This window comes from Misgurnus anguillicaudatus, chromosome 3, assembly GCF_027580225.2.
Source record: "Misgurnus anguillicaudatus chromosome 3, ASM2758022v2, whole genome shotgun sequence".
NCBI classification, from domain to species: Eukaryota; Metazoa; Chordata; class Actinopteri; order Cypriniformes; family Cobitidae; genus Misgurnus; species Misgurnus anguillicaudatus.
Genome location: NC_073339.2, coordinates 48838742 through 48863367, shown reverse-complemented (window position 1 = coordinate 48863367; position 24626 = coordinate 48838742). Strand labels below are relative to the sequence as shown.

Here is a 24626-nt window from a genome sequence, read left to right as displayed (position 1 = left end):
ATTATTTTTCTGTTAAAGACACAACTGATCTGTTAAATGTCTTAAAATAACCACCAGAACAATGTTTGTGGTAACTGTGGTATAAGAGGAATAATTGACTCCGGTCCTTTGAATTATTTTCTTATAATTCAGTGGCCCGTCGTCAATTATTCATCTGCATTTACACAACTAATATACAAACTGACAGTATGTAGGTGCCCGTAATGTGTTTTTGGTGGCATCATTACTTCAGTTGTGTGTTGTTTCAGATGGTAAAATCATGGTACTGAATAAGTACTATTGTATTTATACCGCACTTAAAGGAATAATGTTTGGTTTTGTAGTGTTCTTTAAGTTATAAATGCAGAAGTGTTGATATAGCGCCTTTAAATGTACATCTCAAAGTGCTGTACAGAAACAAATAAAAACAACAGAGACACAACACACACAAAAAATATTAAAATTAAAAAAAAACTCAATACACTATAAAATAAATCAATTAAAAGCTAAACGTTTTAAGCTGAGATTTTAAAAGAGCTCTTAAATTAGGTTTATTTACCGAACTGCCCTGTCACGTGACCAGCTGGGGTGGATCTTACTGCCCCGCTCACATGACTGGAACATTCGCTGTATGACACGCGCATTTATCGCTGCTAAAGACAGAAGAAAGCATTGATCTTTAAACATTATCAGACTCATTCATACATCAGATCAACATGAGCATCAGACACACATTTACTGCAGCTCTCTGCTTAACCCTGATGGGTAAGTTATCATAACTCACCTAATGCTAAGCTTAACCTCTTAACATCAAGCGCAAATCTCTCTCTCTTTCTGTGTTTCTCTGTATATGACGTCATGCCTAACGATATGATTTTATCGCGGTGATCATCGGTTCGAACCGCTTTGATAGTTTTCGATTATTATTTGATGATGTGATGTTTTGTTGTTGTGTTGTGTTGTTGGCTTTAGCATGTCACGACCTTTATGTTTTAGTCGTTGTTATTCACGGATCTCATGGGCGATTTCTTCAGTTTCATGCTTAATTTGAATTAATTTGTTGATTTTAAAACATTGCTGCTTACAAACTGAGCATTTGCATTCGGAGGTCACGTGACTCGGCGTGACGCAAGAGCATCTCTGAAGTCACATGACAGCACGTGAAGAATAAAATCCTTCATTAATGTCGTTTCTTCATCTGAAGAGCACAATATTTATATTAATACAGACTGAGTGTGAACACAGATCTAAACTCACTGTGACACTACAGATACATGACGTCATGTTGTTAATATTATTATTATTATTATTATTATTATTATTATTATTATTATTAATAATAATAATAATACAGTTCGTGTAACTGACAGTTATTATTCTGTTTGTTAATGCTAAGAATTAGTTTGTGTTTCAGCTGAACTACAGAAACAGAAATCAAACTACAGTAAATATTCTCTGTGCTAATGAGAGAGAGAGAGAAAGAAAGAAAGAAAGAAAAAGAAAGAATATAAAGGGAAGTTTTCATATGTTTGTGAAATCTGGTTATGACTTCTGACTGATTCCCATGACCTGTTAATGTTGTCATAAGTCAGCACTGTAGTTTTGTTAGTTTGTTGTGTTCAAATCTTCTGGTAACTTCTGCAGTTTTTCTATATTTGTGACATTTTGTTTGTCATAAATTCATTTAACTCCACTGTTTGAATTAAAGGGATACTTCACACAAAAAAATAAAAATTCTATCATAATTTACCTATTTTCATGTTGTTACAAACCTGTAGACATTTATTTGTTCTGATGAACCCAAAGGAAGATTTGTTTGTAATCAAACCAATCACTTCCAAAGTTATATTTTTCTTACTATGGAAGTGAATGGGGCTCACAAATGATTTGGTTTTAAAGGGGACATTTCACTTTTTTAAGATGTAACATAAATTTTGGTGTCTCCAGAAGTATGAAAATACCCCACAGATAATTTATTATAACATGTTGACACTTTGTAGGTGTGAGGAAAAATGTGCTGTTTTGTCCTTTAAAATGTAAATGATCTGATTTCTGCACTAAAATGGCCGTGCTGTGCAGATTAAGGGGCTAATCAATCACACCAAACGCTTGGAAAGGCGCGACGCACTGCCTTTTTAAAAAAAGAGTCAATAGTCATATTAGCAGAAACTTTAAAAAGAGGACGCTTGCTCTGACCTTGTTTAAGGGTGAGAGGTGAACAAACACGCAAGAGAGAGAGAGAGTGAGTGAACGAGTGGAGTCTGGTTGATCCAAACAACTATAAACCACCATCACCACAAAGTAAGGCCCGCCTCTCCCCTCATTCGATTGGACAATGGAAAGACGCAAATGACGTTGGCTGCTTTTCCGCTCTTAGCGCTCCTTTAAAAACTCAAAAGGGCACGCATACACTTCATAGAATATCATTCAAAAAAGGCAACTGCCATAAACATATTTGGTGTGATCAGCCCCTATGGCGGGGGGTGTGGTGTTATTATAATAATACCTATCTTACAAAACATCAATGAGCTATTTTTTCACATGCTTGCAGAGAATGGTTTACCAAAACTAAGTTACTGGGTTGATGTTTTTCACAAAAAGTCAGATTTTCATCATATGTCCACTTTAAATTTTCCTCAAAATATCTTCCTTCCGGTTCATCAGAACAAATACATTTATAAAAGTTTATAACAACATGAGTGTGAGAGTGGGGTGGCCCTGGACCTCCTATAATAATTGAGGGGTGACGGTATGAATATTTTTATTATCTTTAGGATTAGGGGCTTCTTCTCAAACTATTATTCATTGTCGAGGCTACACACTCAAAAAGATTGACAGCTGGTCCACTCAATCAAAAAAGACGAAATATTTTTTGTGGAAAAGCAGAAGAAATCACGCATAAATGATAACAATCGCTCTTATACACATCATTCAGAAATAAATAACCATTTATATATATAGTTTATCATTTGGATGTGTTTCTAAACCTTGCACATGTTAACATTCAAGTTATTTTAAACAATTTGAGCTGAAGAAGATGTTAAAGTGAGCTGTTTTCTGTGCACATACACAAACAGACAATATATATAATTGCGTTTCAAAAAGCACACGAACAGAAAATGATCTGAAAATCTTACAGTCTTCTCACAGTTATTGTCATAAAAACAGTCAGTTATGTCTTAACGTGAATGTAAACGGTTCAGAAAGAAATCAGATGTGTGTCTGTAAACGGATTCGTGCTTATCAGATCTTAAAGTGGCAGAACCTGATTGCCCTGAAAAGAAATCTGTTTATGTTTGTGTCATTATGTTAATCAAACAACAGAAGAAAAAAGGAAAATCACTTCAATGGCTTTAAAAACATGAATTAGATTTCATTTATAGAATGAACGAGACAGTGTTATTATTCATTTTAATATATTTCTGGACCTAAATATTACTGTTAGATCTTACTTTATGTGTACCTTTGTTCTTTTATATTTTTATATGCTTATAATTTCTTAATTTATTCTTATATGAATTAAAAATCTGAATGTAATCCATTAAACCAGCACTATATTTAAAGATGATGTCATTTGAGAGTAGTCATTGAGGTCCATGAAGTTTAACATTTCTGGCCACGCCACGTTTCACACTAATTTGAGGGGTAGATATGGTTAGAGTTTGAGTTAGGATCACATCTTACTTAGTTAAATCAGTGACTATAATGATGAGATGGTTGGCTTAGTTAGGGGACCCCCGTAATCTTTGACCTAACTCATCAGGTCTTATTAAAATGAATGAGTTAGTTGGATCACTCTGATGAGATGATAATTAATGATGGTAATATTTGTCAAATTATTTTAAGAAGAGACACTAGATCAGTGGTCTCCAACGTGGTGCCTGTATTAAAATGAGATTTAAGGAAGTGTTTTTTTTTTATCTACTTACATACTGACCTAAACTATGATATAACACCACTTATAATTTGCTATTTAATGAAACGCTTGTCACTACATGACATCTCTCGCTTTAACTTGAGTTCTCCAGCAGTAAAGCACAACACAATAACAGTGTTATAGCGACACCTGCTGGATATCAACCATTACAACAGTTTAACGTCTTTAACTTGCTAACCAGATTGCTGCTGTAACATAACAAAGACTTTATAATGCATTATTATTAGTTCATGATTGGCATTAAACTGTCTTTATAACATGTCATCTGTTTCTAGTAAACACATTTATATCTCGTGTATAAATAAATGATATTCTGTAGTTCATGAATGAAATGATATAATAATAATAATGAAGTATTTCTATGAGTTATGAAGTGGAGTCTCCTCTTACGTTGATGACAACATTGTAACAGCGTTGTAATAACATTCACCACACAACATTAAAACAACACACATCACGCTGTTAGAAGGTTAATCAGGTTGAGATGATGTTCTGTGTTTGCTGGTGCTATATTATTATACACAATTATTAAACAAACACAACCCGTTGAATACAAAGCATTGAAGTGTATTTAATTGTGTTGTTGTTTCAGGTTGTTTGGTTGTAACACACGCAGTCACACTGGAGGTGAAGGAGGGAAACTTCACGTGCATTAAAGCTCAACTCGACGCCAACTTCAGCATCACCTACAACATCACCAACGGCACGGTACAACACAACACACATCTACATACACACAAACAAACACGTATGTATATCACATGAACACGTATCAAACATGTGTTTTGGTGTACTAATTACTGAAATCATGGTTTTACTACACTAACCATGTTTTGTTTGTTTTAAGTGTAGTAAAAGCATAGTTAATTTCTGTAAGGTATCTGCTGCTGTTGTATGGATAAGTTAAACTTGTTGACTTTAGTCATGATGACTAGTCAGTTAGTGAAAGTTGTGTTTTGTATGTTTGTTGTGACAGAACACAGTCGTGCTCGTGCTGCCGGACTCGGCGTCCACAAACGGCAGCGCATGTGGCAATGTTTCATCACGACTGGTGGCGTCGTTCGGTGACGGTCACGTGATGTCCATCGTGTTCTCCAGTGACCAGCGGCTCTACAGGGTGGAAAATCTGAGCTTACAATACAACCTGAGTGACAGGAACACCTTCCCACAATCCACCAGCACAAGTGAGAGTCACACGCACAGGTGAAGCGTCCACGCGTCGTTTGATCGTCTGCTCATGTGTGTGTTTCCATCTTTACAGATGTGGTTTCCCTGGAGACAAACTCTTCGGGAATATCGGCGAGGATGAACAGCACATACAGATGTCTGAGCTCCAGCACCATCCGTCTGAACGCCGCCGTCTCCGTCATCTTCTCTAATGTACGCATGGAGGCGTTTATGTCAGGAGGAAACCTCAGCACGGATGGTACATGACAGATCAAACATACACAGAATAACACACAAAATCAACGTTTCTGAATATTTCCATGTTCAATGAGATGGATTGATGTGAGAAATATATTCAGGTCTTCTGTTGAACGTACAGTAGATGATATGATCTGTGTCGTGTGTTTGTACAGAGTCTGTCTGCAGCGCTGATCAAACGGTGACAACTGCTGCCCCACCCAAAACAACAACTGCTCCCCCCTCTCCAGTTCCCCCGGGCATCCCAGAGCGAGGCAACTACACCGTCACCAATGGCAACAAGACCTGTCTGCTGGCTTTAATGGGACTACAGCTCAATATCACCTACTTATCCAAATCTCAAAACAAGGTCCTGACACACACACACACACACACACACACAGAGTTGTTTGATTGTGATCTGGTTTTATATCTTCATGTGTCTGAACACAAGACCGTCACTGAAGTCAGGAACCTGCAGCCCAATAAGACGTCATCATCAGGGTCATGTGGGGTCACAGTCAGCACACTGAAGCTGACCGAAGATCTTCAAATGACAAACCTGAACTTCACCTTCACACTGGTAATGTGGTGTGTGTGTGTGTGTGTGTGTGTGTGTGTGTGTGTGTGTGTGTGTGTGTGTGTGTGTGTGTGTGTGTGTTATCCTGTAATGTCCATTATAAGCATGATGTTTTGTGTTGTTTCAGAACTCGACTACACAGAAGTTTTATTTGAGCGCTCTCAGCGTGTCCGCCAGCTGGCCTGACATGAAAGGTAACCTCCAGTAAATATCATTGAGTGCGTTTACATGCACAAAATAAGCGGATAACTATCAAAAATCTGCTTATTATACAAAACTCTTTTCATGCGTTTACATGCAAATCAATAAACCAGCTACGCAAACAACTGCGTTTACATGGGACTTGAAGATTTATCAGGTTTCTCGCAGGCAGTGACGTCACCACCTATAGTACATAATAGTCGATCAAAAAGCCCATGCCATATCTGTCTTAAGCTATATTGTTTTATCTCTTTTCGTGTCTCTAGAACCTGTAAATATAACATCAGTTTTTATTTTCACAGTTTCTCTGCCAACTGCTTTAGTCGAGCGGAGACTTTTATGCGTTACATAAAATGCGCACGTGGATAAAACCGTGAGAAAGCCGGTTAGGGTGTCCACATGCCACGCTTACATCAGGGTAATAATGAGCAAAAAACTACCTGTGCTGATCAGTTTTTGCTTACGCTGTTTATGGGCTTTTCCTGATTAAAGAAAACCGTTTTACGCGTTTACATGACCCCACCTGTTATCAGTTTATTAAGCATATTCGGCGTAAGACTGTTCATGTAAACACACTCAATGTCTGATAATGTGACATCATTAAAAGACTATTTAAAGAAATATATATTAGGGCTGCAACTAACAATTATTTTTTATAATCGATTAATCCAATAAATATTTACTCAATTAGATTTTTCTCTTAACTCTTTCCTTGCCAATGATGCTTCCCTGATGAGTTTTTACGCTAATCTATAATTCCGCTATTATCCACCAGGTGGCGCTCTAAAAAATAGAAAACATTAAGAAATATGTGTATGTTTTGATCATTGTTCTGAATCTCAAAATCTAAATGTGGTATTTCTGAAGAACTCTACCCATATTTGAGAGGTTATAAAAAGAGAATAAATGAAGGTAGGATGAAATGTTTTTTGTTTGTTTGTTTGAAAGCAGAGGGTCTCTTCTTTTATTTGATAGATTTGTATGTTTATATATTTATAGAAGAACATTTTCTAGAAATGGTGGAAAAAAGTTAATAAGGCACTAAATGAAGTTATTGATGTGAAGCAGACACGCACTACTACAGAGGTTTACTAATATCATCTTTTTAAAATAAAAAAGGCTTTTAAATAGTAAAACATCTTTAAATGTCAAAATATAAATAAACAAAATGTGTATGAAGTCTTTAAGGATGTGCTGCTGAGGAATTTTTGTCACAGATTAATAAACTCATTTTAATTTTTAACTTTAGACCTTGATGAGACTTAACATGATTCATTATTAACTAAATAAATAATCCATTATGATATGAAAGTTATGTACATGCTTTGTTACAGTAATAAAAACCTAAACTTTCTCCTTACTTTAAAACTGAGGATTAGTTTGTGGTTTAATACTATTTTTATGAAAACCCAACAACAATTAAACAAATACAAACTCGCTTCTATTGAAAGACCAAACGAAACCTTTATTAACCAGCATGTGTAGTGAAATCTAGTTGTATTTAATATTTCTTTAGACAGATTGATGTTTTCTCTTCATCTGATGAGTTTAAAGCTCTGTTTGTTTCTTTTGTGATAGCTGTGAGGTGTCGTGGGTCATAAAGTTCACCTGATTTATCACAACACGCGCAGACAGATGACTTGATAATCTGATTAGACCAACATTTATCTCACGACCCCAAATGTGCCAAAATTAATGTAAATGTTATTTATTTGATGTTTATGCCAACAAAAGTGCACTTACATATAAAATCAATTTTAAATTTGTTTTTCATCAGTATGCTTTTTCTTACTTTTTTAGAAATTGTTCACAAAACCATGCTAATGTTGATAACCGTGGTGATATTGGTCACTATAACCATGATGTAAAACCTTCATATAGTTTTATCAACTAATCGATAATGACATTTGTTGATAGAAATTTTGATAGATTAGTTGTTGCAGCCCTAATTATATTATTACATCTATAGGTTTCTGATTTGATCTTTATTGTGTTTTTATTCAGTATAACTTTATATTTTGTTCACTGTGACATCACTTCATATATTGTGTTTTGTGTAGAGACGTTCTCAGCGGTCAACACTTCTCTGGAGTATCTGCAGGGCAGCGCCGGTCGATCTTATATGTGCAGTTCTGAGCAGACGTTCGCTGTCGTGCCCACATTCTCACTTAACACCTTCAGACTTCAACTTCAACCCTTTAACGTTACTGGAAACCAGTTTGCTGCAGGTATGAATGAAGAACAGTTACATTAACAACATGAATGCTCTTAAATATGAATGAAGCTATTAGGCTGTATGTTGAGTTTGTCCTTTGTGGACTCCCAGAATGCACTGCGATGACCTAGCCAGCATGAGTTTACAATGATTTTCACAGCATTTATTCATCATGTTAGTTAATCATTGTCTGTTCAAGTTAGTTCATGGGCATCAAGTAATGTTTGAAGTTGAAAATGTTCAGGTGAATGTTAATTAACAGAGAAACAGATGAAATAACAGAATAAATATGTGATCCTATCTGTGAAATCCAGACTAAAGTCTAATAATGTAATGATGAGATGAAGAGTCATTATCATCCTCTTCCTCTGTGTGTGTGTGTGTGTGTAGCTGAAGAGTGTCGTCTGGATCAGGAGAATATGCTGATACCCATCATTGTTGGAGCGGCTCTGGCAGGTCTGGTGCTCATCGTTCTCATTGCGTATCTGATCGGTAGGAAGAGAACTCGTGCTGGATATCAGACCATTTAAACTCCCATCACTCCCAGTTCATTACACTTCATCTATTCCCATCAGACAGACCACAAACACACAAACAGACTCACTGGTGTGTGTGTGTGTGTGCGTGTGTGTGAACTGAAATGTTCAGTCTGTTTTTGTACTCAAAGTGTTTCTTCCCTGCGAGAGGTCATACGCTGTGGTCAATAATATTTGTTTAAGTTTTTAATCTGCTTGATTTGTTTTTAATGCTCTGATCTCAGGGCTGCTGTTCTTATTCTTCTGTGATCTGTTTGTGTTTGTAAATAATTGTTTTAGTTATAGAGAACTTTTAAATGATTCACCATTTAAAATCAACCTAAACCACTTAGCAAAAAAAATACACACAGGTGTGTGTGTGTGTGTGCGTGCGAGCGAGTGTGTGAGTAAATGACTGACTTGATGTTAATAATTCATTCAATAATTTCTTCATCTGTCTTTAATCAAGAATCGCTTTGGTAAATTACCCATAATTCCACACACACATGCATGATCAGCAGTTCAGTCTTGGGGCCTCATTTATAAAGTGTGTGTACGCAAAAATCCACTGCAAAGTCCATATGTATAAAAATGTTTTGTTTGACGTGGAAAAGCGCTTAGCACCACGTCAGGGTCTGAACAGACGAACGCACTTTTGCTTGTCCGATTGCTGCAGGTTTTTGTAAATATAAGTCTGTCTTGATGCTCGTAAAGGATTTAAACATTGACAGGTGCTCTTTTTTATGTCAATAACATTAATTAAGCATCATTTTAATTTAAAGATTTGAAACTATTTAGCTGCGCACAATTTCAAGATTGATTTATAGATTTCACATCTCTACATGTGTTTTCTGTGCGCACGTTCAGATTATAAATCACACGTATGCACTTTTGAGAAATGATCATAAGATCAAATTTTGGATGTTTTCTACGCAGCATTTTATAAACGAAGCCCCTCTGGATTGGGAAAGTCTTGTTGTCATGTAGTGTTGGTGTGGCTGTAATGTTTGTTCACCTTTAGTAAAAAGGGATTATTGTATTAGTTTGTGTATGAGATCATCTGACTCCACCCACTTTATAAATGAATTCAGTTTAATACAGTGGAGAGTTTTAGTGTCATTTCATTCATATTTCATCTGTTACAGATCTTAAAACGGTATCTATAAACTCTGTGTCATGTTTAAAATGAACATCTGTGGCGTTATCACTAACAAAATGATGTCATGTTTTATGATGATGTCACATCACGCGTGCATGTGACTAAACGCAGTCATTTAGTGTGAATATTTCAGATTCATCACAGATATAAAAGCAGCAGTTTATTACTGAAGCAACTCATATTTATGTTAAAAACTCAAATGCTGTTTGAATCTTCAGTGAAAGATCTACAGAAGAACATCGACTGCTCGTCTGATCTTTTATTTTTCTAGAGAACGCTTCATTATTTTTTTATGTATCAGGTGTGAGGTTAATAAATAATGACTTGCTCTCACTTGTGTCTCTCTGGTTTCAGTGATAAGTATGCGGTGTATAATTCATATCATGTTCATATAATCTACACTGTCAGTAAAGAAACACAGTAAAATTAAAGTACCCATGTAATTTTACTATGATGATGTGTGACAGCGGTCTAAAGGCAGAACCCAACTATACTCGCGTGATAAAACCCATTTAAAGACTTCATCTTCTTCTTTATCTGCAGTAAGACTCGAGACTAGTCACTGCTCAACACTAGCTGCGTTTACATGGACAGTTGTAATCGATTTAAATGTTCAATCCGAATAAAAATGCTCCATGTGAACACCTCAATCAGAATAAAAGGACAAATGGATTAAAAATCGAATCGTTTTGAGAAAGGTGGTTTATAATTTTTGTAAACACTTGATTGGATTGAAAACTGAAACTGTGACGCTCTGCGCATGTGCAATGATTTAGAATTGGGATGATGACGCCAAGAAGGATCTTGTGTCTGTTGTACGAGACAGCGTTGTCCATGATTTATACTCTGATCCACAAACGTGTGACTCTCAGACGGTCTCTACAGCACCAGGTGAAGACAAACACACTTTTTGGGCAGTCGTGAATGGTGCGCATGTCAAATGATCAAATCTGATTTGAAGCTTGTACCATATAAACACGCACAGCAATTTATTAAGTGTTTATGTAAATACTATGATAGGATTTATCAATCACAATGATTTCATTCAGATTGAGGCAAAATGTGTCCATGTAAACGTAGCTCAAATCCTTTGTGAATAAACATCTTCAGGTGTGTTGAGAAAAAAACCAAGGGTTTATTTCACAGTGTTGTTGGTCAAATATTGAGATTTGATTTCTCAATCATGTCATGATAACAGTCATAACATCTGTACAGCATCTCTGATTCAATAGAAATACAAAATATTATCACTCGTCTGGAAATGTAAGAAAATATACATTCATACCATTCAGTCTCCGTCACTAAACTATTCAGTTATCGGCTTTTAAAAAATAAGATTTAGTGTTTTCTGTAAGGAATTAAGTGCAAACTAACAGATATTGGAATGTTTAGAAAAGATCAAACGGAGCGTCAGGATTCTTCAGCCACAATCCGAGCTCGGCAAATTCCTCTGAGCTTAGAGACGGTTGCCATAGAGAGACTTCCAGGCTCAAGGAAGATTTTCTTAGAAAGGAGGACAAAAAAAAACAATAAGCTGCTACAGTAAGAGAGACTTAATAGAGACATACGTGCTTTAGATGAGAGATACCTGCATGAAAGTGTGACAGTCCTGCACATCAGGGCCTTTAGTGATCCGTTTGAAGCGATCACAGACGTCTGGCAGGTTTTGGGCTCGGAGGATCTCCGCCTGATGATGTCGGATCAGAGTAAGAGCCACACGGAAGAGAATCTTAGAACCCTCGTAGAACAGACAATCCCAGATCCGCAGAACCGTCTGATAGGACCAACAAGTGAAAACATGATCAGATTTCAGCATCTAAACATCGGTTGGGTTTCGTGGGGTCTCTGGTGGGTTTTACCTCCACGGGCAGAACGTCAATGAAGAGACAGATGAACCAGCGAGACACCAGCAGAGTCCACATGACACCGTGATCCTGCAGGAGTTTCCATACAGCAGGAACCTTCATCCTCACCAGCTCTCCTAAAACTTCCTGATCCATCTTCAGGCCCAACATAGCAGGAGTGTAGTAATCTGATAAATACAGATAAACATCACTAACAAATCATTTCGTTAACGCCATCAGGAGAATGAAGATTAAACATCTGAAGTATTTCTTCAGTGAAGTATCGCGCGTGCGTGCGTGTGTGCATGTGACCTGAGCCTGAGTTTATTCATAGACAAACAGCTCAAAATAGCTCTTCCTATGTCACACAAATTCAAACGCTTTAATCCACGTGTGAGCTCCACCCTGAAACATTCATGTTTACACAGCCACATACTGAATAGATTTCACTGAAAGAGTCAAACTAATGTTTATATGAGGAAATGGAAACAAACTCTAAGAATTTACATACCTGGTAGGATTTTTCCCAGCAGTATTTCCATCAGCCAGAAGGATTTCTCTTCATCTTTAGTAATAATCAGCAGATATCCCGCGATAAAGTTCATTCCCTAAAGAGTCATATTACATCATGACATATATGACACAAATAAATGTAAATACAACTCAAACATCTGCTGAACAATGAGACATTGACATAGAGATGAGCAGCGGCCCGCAGTGACGTGAACACTGAATTATTTGCATTGTAAATCTGACGCAGCTGCTTCTGAAAACATCGCTTTGGTAAAAATGAGTTGTGCTTTTGGTTTGTTTTACGGATGACGGGTTGGGCTCGTATTAAAAGATCATGAAACATTTCCAGTTAGTGCTGTATGTTCACTATATACTCTCTATTATCATCATGAACATCAAACACAATAAAGTCATTAAAGGGGACATTTTATGAGACATATTTAACTCTTTCCCAGCCAGTGTTTTTTAAAAAAGTTGGCAGCCAACGCCAGCATGTTTTATGATTTTCACAAAAGTTCAATGCCTTCCTGAAAATCTTCTTCTTTAAATATATAAACATATAAATATATAAACAAAAAGAACAGACCATCAGCTTTCAAACTAAAAAAAAAAACTATCTTCATTTGTTCTCTTTTGATCACCTCTCAAATATGGGTCAGGTTTCTTCAAAAATAACATATTTTGAGCAAAATTGTTGAGATAATTGCATTTTTATAAAGGGCTTTTGTTAGAGATCAGATTCAGAGCGATGATCAAAACGTACAAAGAGTTTTTACTGTTTTTAGATCAGTGGATGCTTCAGTGTTTTATAAGTTGGGTTAGAGCGCCACCTAGTGGATAATAGCAGAAATATGGATTGACGTGAAAACTCGACATTGGCAGGGAAATGTTTTCTCTTAATTGATGAGATAACTCGTCAATGGCTGGGAAAGAGTTAAAGGGAACATTTCACAAGACTTTTTAAAGATGTCAAATAAATCATTGGTGTACATATGTGAAGTTTTAGCTCAAAATACCCCACAGATCATTTATTATAAGATGTTAAAATTGACAGTTTGTAGGTGTGAGCAAAAATCTTTCCTTTAAAATACAAATGAGCTGATAAATGCAAACACTGATCGCCATAATGGTGTTTGTTGAAATTGAAACTGTCAATTATTTTCTCTTTCTGCACTAAATGTCAGTGCCGTGGTTGGACCGTGCAGATTAAGGGGTGGTATTACTTCTGACATCACAAGGGGAGACAAATCTCAATTAGCAATTTTTTGACATGCTTGCAGAGAATGGTTTACCAAAACGAAGTTACTGGGTTGATCTTTATCACATTTTCTAGGTTAATAAAAGCACTGGGGACCCAATTATAGCACTTAAACATGAAAAGTGTCAGATTTTCATCATATGTCCCTTTAAATAAAACTTCATTAAAAAATATAGAAACATTATTGAAGGATTTTTCTAACTGTATCCTTCAGTATACTTTAAGACAATCACCTGTTAATGTAAGTATCAGGTATTTAAGCATAAACCTTCAGGTGAAGAGACAAAACAAAAGTGTGTAGACTGATAGATGATTCATAAATATCTGATTCCTACACTGTAACTTTACTTGGCCAGTAAAACATCAGGATGGGATGTGATCTATATTACCTGACAGTAACCCACAGCTGGATTATGATGTCCGTACGCTAACAGCACATGATAGAGAGCTCTCTGTAGACACGGATCGGATGATTTACGGAAGTGAACGTTGTCTGGGAATGTTCTGTGCAGGTCTAAAAACATGAAAACATCTCTTAGACGTTTCACAGTGAAAAGAGAGAAAAGAGTGAAAATCCATCAGTGGGTCTCACCCGTGTTGATGGTCTCCACTAGTTTAGGATCATGTTGAGTCTGAAGTAATGAGTGATAATATCCAGAGTTTCTCTCCATCTTCTCCTGAGCACCGCTAGCTGTCATCCACACCAGAGTCCGATGCTCATTGGGAACTCCTTTACGTACGTAACGCTTTACTATAGTACACAAATAAAACACTACTGTAGAGTCATGTCATTAACTAACCGTGTGCATGTGTGTGTGTGTGTGTGTCAGATTTACACTTTAGGTTTCTCTCTACTCGTTGTTTTCCCTTCAGTAGTTTTGACCATTTGATTGATCTTCTAGTGAGTACAGACAAATACTCAGACATGAGCTCTTCATATGATTCATAGTCAAACTCACTGGAGCGCTCGAACCCGTACGGATCCACACTGAAAATACAGAGAACAACAGACTTTAATCATGAAATATATTTGGTAGGGCTGTTAAAGATTCAATTAAAACAAACTATGATCTGTATGATCTCTAACTACTATCAAAGTTATTAATGTCTCACATTAGATATTGTTAAATATCATACATTTATACATCTGCCTGCTTTTATCCAAAGTGACTTTTGCACTGCTAACTCAATTCTCTAGCACTCTTGAACCATTTTTACAAATCACTTTTTTTAACTTCTTGTCCTTCTTATTTTTGCGTATAAACCATTTTTATTGTAAAAAGCCAGAATACACAGTGTCTTGTAACAAATAAAAGAGAATTGCAAACGTGAACAAAGAGTGATGACACGGCCGCTGTTGTGTACCTGTTCAGGTAAACTGTGTTGAGCTCATTATTGGGCGTCTGTTACATAAGAAGATCAGATGACAAGCACTTTACTTCAATAAAGCCAAATTTAACAAAAGAATCAGGGAGGGAAAGACAAGTTAATGATTTATTCCATGTTCACAGTTTTCACACATATAGATATGATTATTAGGGTTTAAATGTAATCTAAAATGTGTTTGAAAATTATCTGAATGACGTCACTTATTGTGTTTTAAGTTTATGATCTTTAATGAATGAATGGACAGAATCACAGGCAGCAGGTATAAACCAGGACAACACAGTAAATAAACTGAAAAACAAACTAAACTCATCTAACTTATCGGTCGAAATCATCACAACACTTCATTATAAAATAAATCCATCTGTTCAACATATAAACTCATAAACACACAATACATAAAAAAATACTCTGTGTGTGTGTGTTTTTGTGTACCTGTCCACTCTCTCTCTGGCGGTGCTGGGGACGTTAATGCGCAGCTGCGGTTGACCGGACCGAGCTCCGTTCCGCGGATCCATCATCACTACACAAATGAACCGCAGAAGCTCCGGGACTCCATTCACATCAGCGATCCGATCCGATCCGATCAACAGAAGTTCTGCTGGACACTTGAACTGTTCTCCCGCGGGACAGTGCGCGGGCCCGATCCACCTGCCGCGCGCGCCACACTCACATGCACGCGCAGATAAACGCGGATCACACTTTTACAGCCGCTGTTTCAAACGCGCGTCTCCGCAATACTCGCGAGTCAAACATGACTGACGGCGACAATTCACAAAGAAACAAGCGCGATTCACTTCTCCGCAAAGCAGGCTCAAGGACACACGTCAATCAAACGAAGGGGCGGGGTTATGTGAGCTAGTCACACCTCTTATAGGACGTTTCACAAGTCAGTCAAATCGGGGGTGGGATTGTGTGAGAGGTAGGCCGCGCCTAGTCAAACAGAGGGGCGGGGCGGTGTTTAAAACAGTAAATAAAGACACACGTCTGGACTTGACTTTAATAACACAGCAGTTCAAGTTTACTAGCAAAAATACCAGACTTATGTTTCTTTTACCATTTATTATGGCAGCATCATGGTGTTCTTCGAGGAGTATCATGTAAATGCATATAATATATAACTTTTGTCCAGTATATATATATGTGTTTTTACAGCACTGTAATGCTGTAGTAGTTTTGTGTGTGGTTCAGATCATTTGTGGCCCTGACAGTGAATGATTTATAAACTGGACATTGTCCTCAGAAACCGGATTATTATTAAAACATCCGTCTCTGTTTCAGTTCAGTGGGCGGGGTTTAGCCACAGACACGCCCATCCATACTGTCACCATGACGACTTGTCATCATTATTTTCAGAGCAGAGACCAAATTTCCATGAGGAGGTTAAACTGATGAGTATGTACTGTATTTGTGTTGAACATTAAAAACAAACCCAAAAAGAAGGTGAAATATCTCTACAGCTTTAATGTCCTTTGACTAGTTTACTTTAGATTGATCTAGTTTAATGAGTTGATAAAAAGATTAAACATAATCAACTTTTACATACAAATACTGCTTTATATGACACGGGATTCAATGAATATCAACCTGTGATGCATTCAGTACTTTAGCATCTTTAGTTTTTTTTTTCTTCCTGCAATATTAAATCATCTATATCATTATGACAAAAATAAGTTATAGATAAGATATTAATGGTTCTGGATGTTGCTTGGTCAATATAGTAACAGCTAAGAAAAGGAAACACCTGTTCATCAGCTACTTCATCAAATGACATTAAAGATTTGAGTGGTTTTCATTTTAAAAACTCCACTTTGTACCTGGGTTCATCATTTGAAGTTTAGAAGTTGAATGTGTCAGTGAATCTAATAGTTTTGGGTATGTAAGTGACTTTTACAGAAGGATGGCAGTAATTGATGGTTTTATACTTTGGTCTTTCTTTTCTTGAAGAATCATCTGTCTTGTCTTCTTTCTTTGATGGAGACGTTTGATAATCCAGTTTTCTCAGACCGCTTGATTCCTCATCTGAAACCTTTAGCTCAGCAGAAATATCACTGACAGAAATGTCTCTCTTACTCTCTGTGAGATCCTGAATAATGTTAGGATCACAGCTTTTGTCTGGGTTCTTGAGAAACGAATCTTCCTCCTGAGCAGGATCACAGTATCTCTGTGGAAGTGAGCCGAGCAGTAGATCATCATCATCATTTGATCTCTTCAGATTAGTCACGGTGGAATTGAGACTTTGGTTGTTAATGAGATGTTGGTCTTCTTGTGATGTTTCTCCGTTTACTGTAAGATTTGGGTGGTGCTCTGATGGTAGTTTGCAGGTCATCAGATGCTTCAGATGAGGTGTGAGAACTTCTTCATGAAGATCAGCTGATAGTTTGACTTCAGACAGTGTTGTCTGTGATGTGATGTGAGGAGAGCGCTCACTTCTCAAACTCTCTGAAGATTGCAGAAGATGTTTCTGTGAATGAAGAACCTCTGACGGATAGATCGCTGGATTTGCTGCTTGTATTTGCTCTCTGGTTAAAGCATTGGATTGATTTATTGTAGAGTTCTTCAGGAGTTGGGTTTTGTTTGGATTCATGCATTGAGAAGATGTCAAGCGTTTGTTTTGCTGACACTCTTCCGTCTGGATGAGTGAATCTGCTAAAGTCCAAACCTCAGGAAGAGAGACGACCGTGGCCACGTGAGGATCTTCTATCATTAAAGCTTTATTCTGACTCTCATCTTCTGACCATTTCTCCACAACACATGAAGACAGATCCTCCACTTGACCTTTTCTCATAGTAACATTATCAATACAAAGATGATCCTTCATCTCCTGACTCTGAACATTTCCCTCATGTTCTTGCTCATCTGAATTAGGTTGTCTCTCTACATTCCCAACTGTTCTCTGAGCAGCCTGTGATTCTTTACCATCATAAACTTGAAAAATAAAATCAATTTGTTCTTGTTTTGACCGACGGTCTTTCACAGGAACATTTTTGTTTTCTAAGAGTTTGTGTGCATGAAAGGATTTGAGCACAACTTTACTGTTTTCTTTCTTATATTTCAACTCATTTTTGCTTTGTACCTTCACTAGACTCTCAAACTTCTTCATGATATTGGAGATCACAGGCCCATCGCACGTGTGCTGCTTCTGTACTCTAGACCTCAGGGCATTTTGAATTTTCTTCTTCTCTACTGCAGTGAATTTGTCCACCATCTCCCGAACCCTGAGACCTTTTCTTTTCCCAGTGGGCTGTAAATGGATGCTCTGTATCTTTGTGTCTTTTATGCGGTGTCCTGTGATGTTCAGAGCACCCACCTGACGTCTGTGAGTGATTGCGGCCTTTGGGATGTTCTTCAGAAACTTTGATCTCAGAAGGTTAAAGGTGGAAAGACGAGAAGGTCTGGTTCCTAAAGTCTCCCGGGACACTGATGATTGACGATTTAGACGTTCCTGGGTTTGGTAAAGCAGGAGACTCTCCAGGATGTCTCGGATCACTGGATTTGTTGAATGATTCAGGATCAGTTGTTTCAATGATTTGTAGTCCAGCGTGCCATTGACAACAGACTGCTGATGTTCATCTCTCTGTACTCTGTGAAATAAAAGTGTTTTGTTCTGTGTGCTTGCAATGAAGTAACATCTTCAACAGAATATATTTAATCTTTTTTAATCATGATAAAAGCAGGTGTGTAACATAAAATGATCCCTTTTGGGTTTTTTTTGTGCATTTGTTTTAAGCTGTGCAGAGAAAGGGTTTGGATTTGAGCGTGAGGTTTAGATAAGACAGCAGAAATTGCAAAAAATTAACAATAGATATATAGACAATCTTTGTTAAAGTCTTTTATATTCACAAAAGCTGTGATCAGTTTAGTGTCATGCTGCTGATTCCAATATTATCTTAAATATTTAAATAATGAAATATGCATATATAGCACAGCACATGAGCCGACTTTCTGCTTTTTTAGCTGCTTTGATGCTACAGAAGAAGAGACATATTGTTTAGCTGCCACCACAGCATCAGAAATTAAAAGCTAAAATTCTGAACAATCTCAGTTATAGCACCATCTAAAGTCTATTATAAGGTTAAAACTCACATGAGAGCTTTTCATTTCAAAACATCAGTTTATTATTTTATCTCATGTTTTCAAACACCACATATATTATTTTAAGATACAATCTGGAAACTATAAATGTGAGCTTACGTGAAAGCATGTTAATACAGAGAGTTAAAGAAACACACGGATTTACTTCTCTGTAGATGAGGCTCGGTATAATTTAGCACCCAGATCTTCTAGTTTATCTCTTCTGTCCAGAGTCTGATACAGTCCTGCAGGAACCTGACTGAGTCCATAAAGCAGACCATACAGACAGCCAGCGATCAGACCCGTCGTACTGCTCTCACCTCCGTGTAACATCATAACCAACATCATCACCAACATCATCATCACCAACATTATCATCATCACCACCACCAACATTATCATCACCAACATCATCATCATCACCAACATCATCACCAACATTATCATCACCAACATTATTATCCACCCCAACATCATCACCAACATCATCATTACCAACATCATCACCAACATCATCATCACCAACATCAACAACAACATCAACAACAACAACAACAAAATCACCAACATTATCATCACCAACATTATTATCCACACCAACATTATCATCACCAACATCATCATCACCAACATTATCATCATCACCAACATTATCATCACCAACATTATTATCCACACCAACATCATCATCACCAACATTATCATCATCACCAACATCATCATCACCAACAACATCATTACCAACATCATTATCACCAACATCATCATTACCAATATCATCACCAACATCATCATTACCAACATCATCATCACCAACATTAACACCCACATTATCATCATCACCACCAACATTATCATCATCACCACCAACATCATCATCACCAAAATAAACATCATCACCAACATCATCATCGCCAACATCCTCATCACCAACATCCTCATCACAAACATCATCATCACCAACATCATCATCACCAACATTATCATCACCAACATCATCCTCATCACCAACATCATCACCAACATTATCATCATCACCACAAAAATCAACATCATCACCAACATCATCATATAATCCCCAATATCATCATCACCAACATCCTCATCAATATCATCATCATCACCAACATCATCATCACCAACATTATCATCACAAACATCATCAACACAAACATCATCATCACCAACATCATCAATATCATCATCACCAACATCATCATCACCAACATCATCCTCATCACCAACATCATCATCACCAACATTATCATCACAAACATCATCATCACAAACATCATCATCACCAACATCATCATCACCAACATTATCATCACAAACATCATCAACACAAACATCATCATCACCAACATCATCACCAACAACATCAGCATCATCATCACCAACATCATCATCATCACCAACATCATCACCAACAACATCAGCATCATCATCACCAACATCATCATCCCCAACATCATCATCACCAACATCATCACATTTATCAGCCTCACATTCATCACTGTGAAAATCCCAGCTCTTAAATTATTTAATAATTTTGAATTTCTTTACATAAACTAAAAACATTTTTGTAGATGAGAGTACTCACTGATTGTCAACAATATCTGTAAAACTGGCATTCCATCTGATTCTTTTAGTTTTACTTCACTACTGTATATTTAGTACTAGAATGATCCCTAACCAATCTTTTACTAGTCATGATCATGATCTTCAAAACAACAACAGGTGTAAGACAGATTCAGTCATGTTAATAATAAATAAATGTAGATAAGAGAGAGTTTTTCACCTCCGTGTAACATGGCCCGTTTACATAACTCTTCCCAGTTTGATCCTGAAGCCAGTAGAGCATCGTACGCGATCATGGGTGCATCGTGACCTCTGCGTCCTGGACAACCTTCTGAACTCCACCGCTTATACATCTGAAGAGGAAAACAGTGTGTATGCACAGATGAACCAAAACAAGCGATGATATTGAATCTGAATCATTTTATAGACATATGTTTGTGTATATTTGACCTTATCTGTCTCTTCAGCATCATAGTGTTCAGGAAACACAGGTTTACTTTGAGAGTCTTCCAGACCTCGCTCTTCAAGATAAAACTGCCACTTAGCCTCAAAGTAAAACCACGTCTCTTGATATTCTACGCAGCAGAAATAAGAACGAGTCAATATGTTTTGTCTTATAATCTCAAATCTATGAATATTTACAGACATTCACCTGCCATATGACGGATGGTTTTCCTGCAGTATTCTTCTGCTTTGGGTATCACGGTCATGAGATCACAAGCCCACTTCACCAGCGGCTTACCCTGTACAGCATATGATGCAAAGAGAGCCGTACACAGAGAACCCAAGAACCCTACACACATACAGACATGCACACAGATGTAAGTCTGATGGATTTGTTGTAGATATATTTAACTGATGTGTTGTCCTGTACCTATAGGGTGATTGTGGGTCATTCGGCCCGCTTCAATGCTCACTTCGATCAGATTATCTAATCTCTCGGGCTGCCAGTAACGCATTCCTACACACATGGCTTTAGACGCAGCTCCATTACCAGAACCTAAGAGTCAATATCAACTCACTTAATAAGAAATACTTAGGCTGAGTTGACAGTATATGACATATGAATCTGTACCTTTCTCATTGAATGGTGTATGCCAGGCCAACAGAAAGTTGTTTGGTTTGAGGTTGACACATCCTTCAACAGTATTGGGATCTGGAGCTCGACCCTGTAGACAGATCATGGCCTCCACATAGAGTCGAACCAGTTCCCTATAGAGATCCTCCAGACACCAGTAATCTGACCAACATCACATCAGACCTTACACAAACATCTCCAGATTCTACATTACACATTAAATCATTCATTATAACTTATTGAAGTAATTATGTACAAACATTCCCCAAAAATCAGTGCAGAAAAGCTCATCGGATTACTGTGTGATAGACACAGAAATGATCCTTAAAGTGAAGGCCCTACTAAAAAATCTAGCTAAGACCAGCATAAGCTGGTGAGCTGGTTTTAGCTGGTCTCCCAGCTTGGTTTTAGCTGGTATTGCAAGCTGGTCTAGTTGTGTTTTGGTAACTTTTTAAGCTGGTCATGCTGGAAGACCAGCTGGCCCACCAGCTTGACCAGCTTTGCCAGCCTGGAAGGACCAGCTTAACCAGCTACTGCCATCTTAAACCAGCTACCAGCTTATGTTGATCTTTGCTGGATTTTTCAGTAGGGGGTGGACAGAATAAAACCTAAATAATAATCATGTGAGCTTTAAAGACCACAGACTGAAGCTTCAGCTGCTTTGACTCTTCTTCTTCTGATGATGATGATCTCTATTCAAGCTAAGTTTCATGCATATGTGTGTGCCGTGTTTTATCAACTTACACTGTTGGTGTTGCATATGCGTGGCATTTAGTCTCAGGTTTAGTTCTGATTAGCCGCCGTCTGATGAGACGTGTTTGTGTGAGGCATTTTGTGGACATTAAGAGTCCTCGGGGACCACAACAAACCCATCACCCAACATCTCATCTGTCTGTTGCCGTAACAGATGAAGGCCACATGGATTAAATGAAGTATTCGAGCGAGATGGGAGGGAACTCACTAATGAGGTGTTATCGCAGTAAGGATTTCCCATTAACTCCTGCAGGATCTAACTTTTCATTTACTGTACTACACAGGTTGCTATAGTTTCAAGATGTATGTGAAGTTTTACAGAGATATCACAAAGTTGATGTTCTCTCTCACGGGTTTGATTTATTTTCTAGTGGTTTTGTCAGTGGTGTTGGTATTCAGATAAGAAGTGTTGTAATCCCAGCGGCTGTCATCACATGAGCACTACAGCGGCTTTGAACAGAATCCACTACGGGAAGCCAAACGTCCAGAAGCCAAGTGCTACTATTGAGTATGAGTTGAGATCAGATGAACGCAGGTTTATTTTCAGCCCGATGGTCCTGGAGGCTGTGTGGTCAGGAGTGAAGTAGATGTGTGTTTGTGTGGAGATGATCAAACTGGATTACTGCCTTATGTTATTTATGACAGAGATTACAGTGAGACGCACAGCTTAAAGCTCTATTCTGGTACCAATGCTGGAATGTTGAAAGTGCAATGTGTGGAAAGTTAACATTCATGTTTATGAGAAAAGCAGGGAGAGAATTAAGATTGTCATAACCAAAAGATGAATTAACTAGAAACTACTTCCAAATGGACTTTATTGCTTTATAGATATCAAATAAATATGCTGCTCACATGCTTTAAAGATGCAGCCTGATGTCTAATAGAGGTTTAATGCTAACATTTACAGCTCATAGATCTTCTTTAAACACCCACAAATGAATGTTTTATTAAACAAGCACTTTAATAAAATGTCTCACCGGTGACGAGAGCTTCTGCAGTGGTCATGTGCATTAGAGCTCCATCACTGAGGGGCCAATGATCTTCATCCAGTTTTAAAACTCCAAGACCCCCAAGATCAGAGAGTTCCTTCTGAATTCGGGCTCCCGAGATGCACGATTCCCATCGACCTTTACGATATCCCAGAGCATCTCCGACTCCTCCAAGAACCATCGCAGCCTGAAACTTCTCCATGAATGATCCGTCAAGTTTCTTCAAGTGTTCGGTAGCAGCTGTCTGTGCCCTCTGTTTACTTCTCTATGGTGTATTTGTGCATGGGGGCTTCGCCATCTAAGCTCACTCCAGACGTTATCAGCACGACCTCTTTGTTTGGCGGCACTGAGCCCTGATCAGGTGTCTCCTAAAAAGGCAATCTCTATGGCACCAGCCAGGGGACAAGGGCTTTAGTCATCTGGTTGAAGACCACTACTACTGTAAGAATGTCAGAATACGAGCTTTGTATTATTATCAATTTAGAGAGACAGAAAAACATTACTGATGCTCATCTACTTCACCAGTGTATCTCATGTCTTTTAAAGAAATTAAAACACGTTATTTACTTTAGTTAGTAAACATAATGTAATATACAAGTAACACAGATCTGACACTTACAGTCATCACTGTGTGAGTAAAACCAACAACAGCAAACAAACCAGACAAATACTGACAATTTATACATAAAAATGAGTTTGATCACATCTTTATTTCTGAAGAAAGTGCTTTAAATATACAGCAGGATTTCTGTCTCAGGATCAGATCTCATCTTTAGTTTCATCTCTTTCACATTACTGTGACTTTTTTCATGAATATATGTTGTGTCTTATTTAAACTAGATCATTATAATTCTACTTCTTCACAAAACTCAAAAGAAATCAATTACAACAGATTTGTCCCAAAATAATAATAATAAAAAACATTGTGTTTTGCACAGATTAATAATGTTCATTAATAACAAAGAATAAAGCATATATAAAAAAAATTGTACTATATTGTGAGCTTTGTGAGATGAGCATCAAATGTGTTTGTGATGATGTAAATTCTCTAATTCTAAACCTGTCCTCTACTGAAATAATTACTAATTTCAGTTTCTACTAATAAAGCTATAAGGACACTTAGGATTTGCACTACATTTGACCTCTTCATCTTATCCTGT

The 24626-nt window shown here is 37.4% G+C and overlaps 3 protein-coding genes across 4 annotated transcripts; 1 reads left to right on the top strand and 2 right to left on the bottom strand.

Annotated features, from left to right (window-relative positions):
- The first annotated feature begins 563 nt into the window (after window positions 1-563).
- Window positions 564-10323, top strand: lamp1a (lysosomal associated membrane protein 1a). Its single transcript, XM_055206307.2, has 9 exons — window positions 564-744; window positions 4509-4624; window positions 4893-5100; window positions 5178-5342; window positions 5497-5690; window positions 5775-5903; window positions 6028-6094; window positions 8162-8329; window positions 8707-10323. The coding sequence occupies exons 1-9, from the start codon at window positions 696-698 to the stop codon at window positions 8844-8846; spliced, it is 1236 nt and encodes a 411-aa protein (XP_055062282.2). The 5' UTR covers window positions 564-695; the 3' UTR covers window positions 8847-10323.
- A 780-nt stretch (window positions 10324-11103) lies between these two features.
- Window positions 11104-15834, bottom strand: grtp1a (growth hormone regulated TBC protein 1a). The gene is made up of 8 exons (XM_055206308.2): window positions 15427-15834; window positions 14442-14593; window positions 14198-14356; window positions 13995-14119; window positions 12346-12442; window positions 11850-12022; window positions 11579-11764; window positions 11104-11493 (listed from the first exon to the last, which is right to left on the bottom strand). Exons 1-8 carry the CDS (start codon window positions 15510-15512, stop codon window positions 11401-11403), a joined length of 1071 nt encoding a protein of 356 aa, XP_055062283.2. The 5' UTR covers window positions 15513-15834; the 3' UTR covers window positions 11104-11400.
- Window positions 15835-16671: 837 nt separating this feature from the next.
- adprhl1 (ADP-ribosylhydrolase like 1) lies at window positions 16672-23896 on the bottom strand. 2 transcript variants are annotated; one of them, XM_073866317.1, is made up of 8 exons: window positions 23455-23896; window positions 21722-21886; window positions 21521-21646; window positions 21299-21439; window positions 21097-21221; window positions 20867-20999; window positions 19232-19385; window positions 16672-18575 (listed from the first exon to the last, which is right to left on the bottom strand). In XM_073866317.1, exons 1-8 carry the CDS (start codon window positions 23666-23668, stop codon window positions 16829-16831), a joined length of 2805 nt encoding a protein of 934 aa, XP_073722418.1. In that variant the 5' UTR covers window positions 23669-23896; the 3' UTR covers window positions 16672-16828. The 2 variants fall into 2 exon arrangements, with proteins under 2 accessions (XP_073722418.1, XP_073722419.1); XM_073866318.1 differs by lacking the exon at window positions 16672-18575 and having other exon boundaries at window positions 18636-19385; window positions 23455-23881.
- Between the last annotated feature and the right edge of the window lie 730 nt (window positions 23897-24626).